This window comes from Anopheles aquasalis, chromosome 2 (genome assembly GCF_943734665.1).
Source record: "Anopheles aquasalis chromosome 2, idAnoAquaMG_Q_19, whole genome shotgun sequence".
NCBI classification, from domain to species: domain Eukaryota; kingdom Metazoa; phylum Arthropoda; class Insecta; order Diptera; family Culicidae; genus Anopheles; species Anopheles aquasalis.
In genome coordinates this window covers 50,745,001-50,755,722 of record NC_064877.1, presented here as the reverse complement: position 1 = coordinate 50,755,722, position 10,722 = coordinate 50,745,001, and the positions used below count along the sequence as shown (strand labels likewise).

At 39.9% G+C, this 10,722-nt stretch overlaps 1 protein-coding gene across 2 annotated transcripts in view; it reads left to right on the top strand.

Annotated features, from left to right (window-relative positions):
* LOC126570134 (homeobox protein abdominal-B-like) overlaps positions 1-10,722 on the top strand; it is a 25,160-nt gene continuing 14,438 nt past the window's right edge. For both annotated transcript variants that reach the window (XM_050227671.1, XM_050227670.1), the window contains exons 1-2: positions 1-33; positions 540-705. In XM_050227671.1, coding sequence (XP_050083628.1) covers positions 690-705 — 16 coding nt within the window. In that variant the 5' untranslated portion in view covers positions 1-33; positions 540-689. The remainder of the gene's footprint in view (positions 34-539; positions 706-10,722) is intronic.

The window sequence follows — 10,722 nt, the reverse complement described above, 5'->3', positions numbered from 1 at the left end:
ATTCAGTCTGGGTACTGGGTACTGGGCGTAGTGGTACGGTAGAGTTTTACGGTTTTCTCTGAACGGAGATGGTGATGTTCCATAAAATTTTTATACACACCACCAATCTCATCATCGTTTAATAACGGGAGGAAATCGACGCGAATTGGATGAACCCAATGGCCGTGATGTGTGATTCGTTTTCCATAAGTAAAAGTGCTTAAGCATAAAACTGAAAAGGAGTAAATGCAGCGACTAATATACTTTGTGTATCGTGGTTTGCTGTAGAAATTAAAAAAATAGTGTGGACGATGGTTTGCGGAAGATAACGCATCAGTTCCGCTTATAACCAGGTGCAACTACGGTACAATTCATCAATATTGCTGCAACAAATGATCTAGGCAAATAGTAGCAAGCATCTCATCGTAAACTTATATATCATCGTTGTAAAATCATAAAAGCTCATGGGCCATGTATTAAATTTTGTCACTTTCAGTCGTAAAGTGCATGCTGAACTGTGCCTGCAAACAAATTAATTTACAACTCTTAATCGTTCACAGATTGTGAGTTGACAGTTTAGTGATTATTTGAAGAATGTGCGTGCTCGGCTTGATAGTAGTAGCTGCATTGTGATTTTCAACAGTACAACTACCCAAAGTTTTGCAAACTGTGGAGCCAGTCTGTTTGACTGAGCATATAAAGTGTGGAGGATGATCATAAAAAAAGGTAAGTGATTGTGTGCTGACATGTGACTATTACAATGTTTTGCCAATGCAAATAATGAGCGTGGTTGGTGAAATGTTTTGAGGAAAACCTCGAACCCCAGATTGTTTAGCGTTAAAAAATCTGGTTGGAACCAATTAGCCTTGAGCATGGTTGGTTTTTTTTTTCACTCGATCCTCGAACATCTCGTTCGAAGAATTTACCTTGAACTTTTGAAAACTAAAAGGGTTCAGTAGGACCATGGCGGACCGTCCTTGCTCGATGATTTCACGCAACTGGGCCAAATTGGAGCAAAAAATATGTTCGTACATTGTGGGCATTCGGAGACCTTGAGAGCAATAAAAGGCTATGTAAAGGATACCTCGGATGCCAACCTACGTTTGACCTTGGACTATAATCAATCAACTCGCATCCTTCCTTAATGGCTTTGAAGAGTAACGGAAACGAGGAAAACAGAGAGCACAGGCTAAATAAATATTGCACCATTCCTTTGTATTTCTGTTGAGTGTGCTGCTTTGCGCTGGATTCCGCTGTAGTCCTTTGAGCAGATTGGTTTTTTTAAAGGCCAAGTGAGATTTGTTTGAAGTTGCAGGCTTTTTATGGTACTGCGGCCAGTTGCATATGTTGTATGGCAATAATAGAATGACCGGGCTAATATACAGTGGAAAAATGCCGCCCTGCGAAATCATATGCACCGTACCTTGGACGCACGAGTACCGATTGCAGATCATTCCCTAAGCCGAGTCCGTCGGTGGGACAGTTTGCACACTGAACGAGATGATAGTGTTATGTATACTTTAGTTTTCCATCAAGCACAAGTTTGAAAGAATATCAGCATTTGTTAATTCTATGAAGTGTATGTGACAAGTGTACCTACAGGTTGTACCCGTGTACTATTTGTGCGACCGATTTGTGTTCTACGTATCGTTTCATTCATGCATTGCAGCAAGGTGGATGGGAAAAGGTTTTTGGTTTCTAGCCTAATGTGAGAATCAGTGAGTCAAGCTTGTTAGGAAATCACAACAACAAAAACCAGCCGACGGTTGATTGGTACAGTAAATATTTATCCACCATTCACACTTCAGTTTGCACCGCTTAGCCTTCTTCGAAGGGGTTGTTTACTCAAACTCCAACGTTGTTCGATCCGATATTGCCGTTCAAATGACGTGCGGCGAGCAATATAAAGCGTGTTTACTTGCTACAAATATTTATTTGCTTTAATTTGTGTTAAATGAAGCAATATGTTCATGAGGATCAACTTCAAATGCATGCATGATTAATTAGGATCGATTACAAGTATAAACTTTGTGGCAAACAAGAGGTCCGCGTATTTCCATGCAATTATACGAGTTTTACATAGTTATTAAGAAAAAACTATCAATAACCAAACCGATCAGTCCGGAATTGCCACTCTTGTCGATCAGCTTGCCCTTGATCACCTCAGCGAGTATCACGAACAGCCGCCGGAATCGGTCCCTGAGCAACGAAGATGAAGTAATTGTCACGGCCTAGGACCCGGGTATTACTGTAGTCGCCGATAGCCTCTTTAGAAATCTATCACAAATGTTCCACCCATCTTTGGAGAGCAATATTGAGAGTGCAATATTGTTCGTATCAATGAAACAATTTCTTCCTCGGACACATCCCTATCGATAATTGCACAAAGGCACTCTCGTAAGAACCGTTTCATAATTGCCGGTAGTAAAACAGGTATTCTGATACTAATTTTGGCGAAACTGCACGTGCAGGCTAACGACGGATGGTTTATAGTGAAAAAAATCTCTTTCATTTGCTTTGTTTCGCGGTAGTGCTGAATTACGGTTGTCCGTATTTGATGAACCATTTTTGGAGTTACTTCTGCTTCATTCGCATTCAGCACATCAATAAACTTGTTTAATTCCTCCGCTGTCGTGAGCGGAAATTGTATCGACGAAACAGGTGGCGCTTCATTAACTTCTATAGGTTCGCTCTGTTGAAATAGAAAAGTAAGTAGAATTAATACTAACTTCGATATTCGGATTTTGTCGGCAATATTACCTCCTCCTCTGGAGCCCATGGTTGATCGTCCTGATAATCGCAGGTTGGATTCGAATCAAAGGGTTCCGTGTCTTGTAACGTGTCCTCCACTGGAGGTTGATCGTCGTGAAAATCGTAGCTCGCATTCAAATCAAAGGATGGTAGCTCCACATCTTCCGGGTTTTGCATCGCAGTCACCAGCATGTTTGAAATGGAGAGGAAGGAAGGGGATGTCGCTTCGATTAGCTTCCTTGCTAACGGTACCATATCCTTCCTCTCTGCTGGTGGCCGCACTGATGAACCCGAGGCTACACAGATATTCTGCACCAGTAACTCCAAGCACTGCGCCAAGGCACTGATATCCTGATTGTCCTGCTCCAGGATGTTGTGGAAGTGGGCGCAATTCGCGCCAAAGACGCAGTTATCGTGCGCATGGTCAAGGCGATGCTCCGGCTCGAGATTTTTTTCTATGTATCGTTGTTCGCTGTTTCTGTCCATTTTTTAAACGAAACACAGGACGAAACGCAGGACGAAACACAGGACGAAACACAGGAATCACAAAAGAACAACAAACAGTTGCGTTTGATAGCAGCCTTCAAAAACTAATTAGCGATCGCCCTCGGGATCGCCCGCGGGTACTTGAGGGCGGTTGGATTTGAATTAACAGTTTGTTGTAATCAAAACGAGTGGAACAGAGAAAATTTGAAGCAAAATCTTGGCGATAAATGGTTTGAAATATGCATGATAATTTACTTTAAATATCATTTTATCATGCAAACGAAATAGAATTTCAACCGGACAATTTTTAATTACACAAAGTAGCTAAGGTTTCGACTGTGGCTATCTAAACACAGCCCTGCCCTTCCGAACGCTTCGCAAATACACGAACGCTTCGATAATCGATCAAAATCAAAACACACGAAACAATCGAAGTGTTATCAGAATCACAAAAGAACAACAAAAAGTGTCGAAATGGAACCGATTTTAGCCAATTACAAGTATACTCCGAGGCCGACAGAAACTGTGTAAGTATCGATGATCATTGTAGTATCTTCCGATCATTCTTCATGATCATGATCTTCCTCCCAAATCTAGCCCAATTTTTTTTGCGTCGGACCCGCGACCGGAAAGATATCCTGGGTTCGCTCCGAATTACCCTTCGTTTTACCATTTTTGGAATAGGGGAGTTGGTAAGTGTAATAGCAGCAAATTTGGTTGGTAAAACTTGATCAACTTGTTAATGTTGTTGAATCAAATTTTCAGCCAACACCTTAGAAGAGGGAGCTCACTTGGGGACAGTTAACTTGACGCTATGTTTCGATGGTGTTCCACTAAATTACCACCCGTTAGTGGAGGTTTGGCCCCTACTGGGGCGAGTGCGGGAGGGCGAATATTCTCCAAATTCTAAAATTGCCATGAAAATGTAACAATTGAGAGGCAACTAGCGGCATTCAGAGGACGGTGTTCTTTTCGGATATGGAATAAGGAGTACATGGAGCTGATGCTGATTTTTTTTCTCCCGGAACCAAGATAGGAATCCAAAATTCCAAGAGATTACCACTTTTATCTACATCTCCATCGAGTCCAGCGAGTCTGGACGAGCGAGTCTGGTCCAGCGAGTCTGGTCCAGCGAGTTCATACGATATTTAAGCATTCTTTATGCTCAGTTCAGGCAAGGCACAGATAATTTATTTTTATCTCACTTCTGTTCCATCTCGTTGAGCTGTTGCTAATCGATGAGGGCTCTCGTAATTTTCATGGCAATTTTAGAATTTGTAGAACACATTTTCATGGCATTTGTAGAAGAACTTGTACCTCTCGATCGAACAATCTCTAATTGGAGTAATTTTATCGGTGTTACGGTTTTGTCTTCGTCTATCGACAACTTGAAAATGCAATGCACTTCCAATCTTTTGAAATCTCACTTGCGACATAATAGTACGAAACAACAAGCCACCAAAAAAGCATCAAACGAACCATGCTCATCTTCATTCTTTACTTTGTGAAAAATAATATAAAGAAATAATCTTTAAAAGTCCAAAAGAATGAAGCATACCGAACACTAGCAAGAATGAGTATTCCATTGTGTGTTCGTAAGGTTGCCGAATCAATATTCTGCTACTTGTCGCATTATTTAGGACATTTTTGTTGGTGTTTGCGATCACACTCTCTTCAATTGCAACATCTGAACGATTTGCTTCGGCTTCGGTTGTTCCTGGCCGTGTTGTGATTATATATTGAGGTTGTGAACCGATGAGCTCGAGGAAGGGTTTATCGCCCCAAAGCAAGTTTCCATCAAACGAATAACGAATACGCCTATCGATCGGTTTGACATTTTTTACGCATAATTTATACACTCTTTGCCAGGTAGCTCCGTCGAGATTTCATTAAAATTGTTGATACTTTTTCTTAAACAAATCTTTAAATAAAAGCCCACCTCTAAGGTCCACCACATTTTCGTCTGTAAATTCGAAAATTGCGGTCACAAAGGGCGTCTATTTTTTTCGCTAGTAGCTCTATCTTTCCTCTTTCAAAATCACTTGCTTTGAGCTTGATAGATGAGATAGTTTTCTTTGGAAAATTCTTTAAGTGAAAAAGCAGCCGCGGAATCGCGGAAACTCGGAATTGTCTCCGCCCATCGCCAACACAAAATGGCCGCTGCTGCAAAATGGCCGCTGCTGCGCTGTGATTGGCCGAATTTTCGCGTGGGCGGGACCAAAAACTGCTCGAAATAAGTCGTTTTCGAGCAGTGCCGCGTTTACACCTCCGCGAGCTTCAAGAGTCCAATTTTTCAAAAACCGATTTTTGAAAAATTTTACTCCGTTGGTTTATACTGGTTCGATTCAGCTCCCAGCAGCCTTTAAACGATGATTTTTCGCTGTTTTTCCAAAGTTTTCCCATGATTTTGGATAGAAATTGCGTTCTCTACATGCAGGTATTCGTTTTGGTGACTTCACCTGTCTCTTGTCTGTCGTCTCTCTTCGTGTCTTTGGGTTTTTTAAAACTGTGTCCCTATGGCGTTTTATTCAAATCCTTTTGCCTTTATTTTAACGCCTTTCACAACGCATTTACGGAAATACAATGGTCCGAAGGGTGAGTTTAGTGTTGAAAGGATGATTTTATAGTTGCTGGATCAAACAATACAGGAATATACTAGAAACATCAATGCATTTTGATAAAATTTGGCTTTGTTTTCAACGAAAACATGAACCCATTTTTCATCACAGCGAGCTCTACGGCCAAATTGATGACTGCGATTGTTGGATTTGCTGTTTTGTAGACGCAGATTTATTTTAAATAAATTGATTATCATTGATCATATATACAACTCATTGCATTAACAAAGAGATCGATTTGGTAACAAGAGATTCGATGCAAACGTTTTCTAAAATATTTTTTGAAATCTTTTGTGTGTCGACGGAGTGTAGAGCAAGATGTGTCAATTAACAGCGCCTCTAGACGGTGCGAGAATTTCCCGAGAATGAGAAAAGACTGAGAATTGAGACTGTCAAATCCATACAAATGCGAACCGAGAATGCTTTCGCCCGTGTAGAAACTGAGCAACCGATTCTCGGGCCAGGCTCGGGCCAGACTCAGCAAAATTGAGCAAATTCTTGAACCTGAGAATCGTTTCTTCGTCTAGAGGCGCTGTTAGAGAGTCTCTCGCGTTGATTTGTATGGAGCGCAGATCTCTCAATCTATCAAAACGCAGGTCTCTCGCGACTTGCGCTGTCGTGTGGAGGAGCGGTCACAAGGGTGGAAGCAGCGAACCCGACCGTAAAACTTTTCAACTTCAAAAATCTGCCAAAAATCGAATTGGAATATCAACAAAAACTTTCCGCGTCTATACCTACCAGGTGTATGCATATGAAACCGAACTTTTTGATTTGCGTAAAAACGGTTTTTCTTGGAACGCTTTTCTCCAAAGTAATGGCAATCGTTAGCTACAGATTTCAACTATATCTTAGGCAATTTTTGGATGCTTAACCTAAAAAACCGCCAATCAGTACCATTTTTTTTTAAACCCATCCATTTTCTCAAATTTTCATACAAAAGGAAGCGCAGCTCGGCCATTACCTGTCTCAGCGATGCAAATGAATGTTTATTTGATAGAGTCAAGTCTGGTGAGTTAGCCGCAAGTGGTAATTGTTACCAATTGTGGCTTTTACCGTGTCCTTGGCTGATATTCCGAGCGGTGGCGGTGCATTTTCATCGAGAAAAATAGGTCAATTTTGTCGTTTTTGATATTTTGGTTGAGTTTTTTCACAAGTCCCGGTCGAAATTGCTCCTGGATTGCTCAGCCTATCCAATCCAGAGCGTAAGTTTGCACATTTGATACAAATACTCCAACCAGCCATCGTAGAAAACTTTGAAAATTGTTGTTTTTGATGATCATTAATAACCGATTTGGCCAATAAGGCCTGCAATTTGATGACTTCTAACAATATCGCTGGTTTTTCGTTCTCACATCAATATCACTACTTTTAAAATTTTTAAACCGATTTTGCACTGTGTTTTAGTGAGAACATGCCCACCGTAATCTTGAATAAAAATTTGATGCGATTCGGCCGCCGATTTTTTGAGATGGAAGCTAAAAACGAACGATGTCCGCACATCGCAGTTTATGGGAACGGAACTTGCCATTTTAATCGTAATGAAAATAATTGTTATAGTGCCAAATTATAGAAAAATGTATACCGATTATGTTTAACGGATGCCTACTGAAGAAAATAAAACACATAGACTGGCTTTACAGCTCTATTTAGCGTAGATATAGCTTTAGAATGAAAGCGACGGTTTCATATGCATACACCTAGTAAACTCGAAATATTTTTAATTTACCGGTTTTCATAAGAAACCAATTCAAATAACAACCCCAAAAAGTTTTTTGTGTAATTGCAATAAGAAATGCATGCTGAACATTTGGTTAAAGGGATGTTCTTGTCTCCAAACCGTGCATTTGATTGTATTGAAAAATTAATTAGTGTGTTATTGTCCTATAGTAAAAGGCTTTAATCCCCGAAAGATGACTAAAAATGTCTTCCAAAGTCTCTTTTTACATCCCTGATAGTTCAAATCATACCAATAACGGCTCCATCCATCCAAATTAACAAGAAACTACATATTTGCTTTGAAAAGTACTACTTTTTGCATTTATTTTACCTACCTTTCCTATTTTACCAAATTTATGGTAAATGAACCGGTGGTCGTTATGGGTATTTATTATCTTTACCTTTGCTTTGAGTTTTTTCCTATTTTATGATTTGTTTATTCTCCGTTATGTATAAAATGCGTCTGGTTATTGCTGGTCCATCCATATTTCCTTTAATTTGGCCAAAAGATTGTCAATTTCTGGCTGATTGATGCTAAAACTGACTATTTGTCCCTTAGGAAACTATTTTCATCGTTTTCGATAAAGGCTTAACCATCCAGAGCGAGCGATTAGAATTGCCGTTTATCAAAAATAGCTTGATTTTTTGTCGTTCTTGATTTGAAAAGCCCGGGTGTTATCAAAAAGAGCAATACTAAAGCTTAAAATAATCTAGAATAGTTGTACTATTGAACAAAAAATACTATCATTAAATACGTTTAAACGATTTTGGCGAAATATTTTTGTTCCTTCACTGCGACCATACGAAGGACTACCATTGAAGGTAATTAAGGAACATATTTCTGACGATTAGCTTATCAAATTGTTTACAGAAAGCCAAATAGTACATCCCGCGAATGAAACATACTAATTGTTGCATAAACAATCAATGCATTCTGCGATGCCAGAGATTTCTGCTATTTTGCATAGCTGTAATAAAACTTTATGCTGGTTCAACCAAACCATACAATTCGTGAATCAATAAACCGAATCGGACTTTCTTACCCGGCAGAAACAATTGATTAGAGTTTATGCACTCTAATCCCTTACAAGATTTCAAAAATTTTCAGGTAGATTATTACAAGGGTTCGGTTCAACATTATTTCTCGGTACATTTTTACTGGTTAAGAATTCTCTCTAGCATTTCGAATGCTAAAAACATGTCGCAAAAGTTCTTTAGCTAGCATTACACATTACAAGAAGACACACAAGCCAGCTTATTAGTAATTATATCTACTGTAAGACGAGCAATAATGCAAAAAAAAAAGAAAATCCTTCTAAAATGCGAATCAATACTGATGATGAAATACTCAACAGTGCACCGTCAAGCAAAATAAAACAATTGTATGTGCATGTAAACAATTAAACAATATTCTACAACGTGTTATAACTTACAGACAAAAAAAAGTAGAAACATAAGGCTCAGTGATTTGCTACGTGTGATACAAAGTACTTTTTGCTCAAACTCATTAGCACAAAAGTGCAAGTAACTGGCAATAATTGCCCTAGCGTATTAACAAGGAAGGTATTTATTTTCCGTAGTTTTGTTTTATGAGCAGCGATTGTAGCTTAGCTGTGAACAATCCAAAGAAGACTATTGCCGATAAGTTGAACAGCATCCAAGAGATCCACAAGTTAACCACAAGGTTGCCCAAGTCAAAGGCGTTTTATAAAAGTGTAATTCGACTTTCGAATTTGCCTATTTCATATCTATTTCATCAATGTATGACAAAATTAAGCAAAAGAGCTATTACAATGAGTTTTTTTTCCACCATTCACCACCATCGTTTCGTTTTTTCCTCCTCGAATGAGAATTTTGTTAGTTACATTTCTCTCGATACAAGCACAAGCTTAGCATGATGATAGGACGGGAATTCTACATTCAATTTAAAGGAAAACGAAGCACACACCATCAGAAAACACGAGAAAAGAAACCGCGTAGAATCGTGTGATGTGTGAGACACGGAAAGTTGAGTCGGATCGATGATAAAGACGAAGACAAACCCAAAGGCCAACAATAATTTTTCGTTCTTTTTACGACCCTCTTAGAAAAGCTAGGGATCACATGTACGCCAGAATAGAAACCATGGGCAGACATACTCAAATGGCAACGACCGTTCATACGCAATGGAGGATGTGATAGACGTTGTAGGATGCCCTATTACAATAAGAAACTAGCGCCCCTGTGGAAACAGAGCCACGGCAACGGATGGTTAGGAAAGATTTTTACTAACAAACGCAAACGGCAACACAGGGCGGTGAGTAAATCTCTTCGGAATAGAAACACCCAAAGCGCATCCCGCATCCGCCCGGCAGGGCATTAGAAGGAACCGTGGCGTGTGTCGCAGCTCTGGATGCAGCGCTGGCAGAGAGAAGGAATGAGATTATCGGCTCACCCCTAGTCCTTTCCGAGGAGTCCTGGACGAGGTGTCCAGGTTTGGACGCCATTTTGCACAGACAGAGGTTTTTGGGGTGAACGGAGAGAGGGATGCTTCAAGGGAACTGAATTATGTTTGCCTTTATCGTGCGCCAGTTGTGATGGTGATTTATCATTGAAAGTAGGATGAAATGAGACGATCTCCGTCGTCACGGAGGGTAAAATGGGATTGACTCATGTTTCAAAACCATTCAATCCAAACAAAGGCAATCGATTTTTTGTTGATCAACTCGATTGCTTAGCAAGAGCATGCATTTTCTTATGTAGACAAGGCATTATTCCGTCGCAAATGGCAAAAACTACAACATCGTGTAGAAAAAAGTGTTTTAACAAGTAGCACTTTCATGTAGCAGCAGCGTGCATGTGCAGTGAATGTCAATCAGAACTACCGAGAAGCGAGAAATTATTATTATTCTATAAGCGGTTTGATAGAAACCATGTCTTGTTTCTTACTTTTTTCATTATTTGTGTTCAGTGTGAGTCCTGGATTCTCAAATGTTCACCTCTCTCTGGCCAGAGTTGTTATTGCCTCTCGTCTCGTTCGTGCTCGTAAAATGACGGCACATCAAACATCCAACCAACCTGCCTACCGTGTAAAGGGTACAAACATAATTTTGTCGTACACCACACACTCGATGACGTTGTCTTGGTCGTGTCGCAAAAATGCTTCCATGAATTGATAGACCCTAGATTTTCC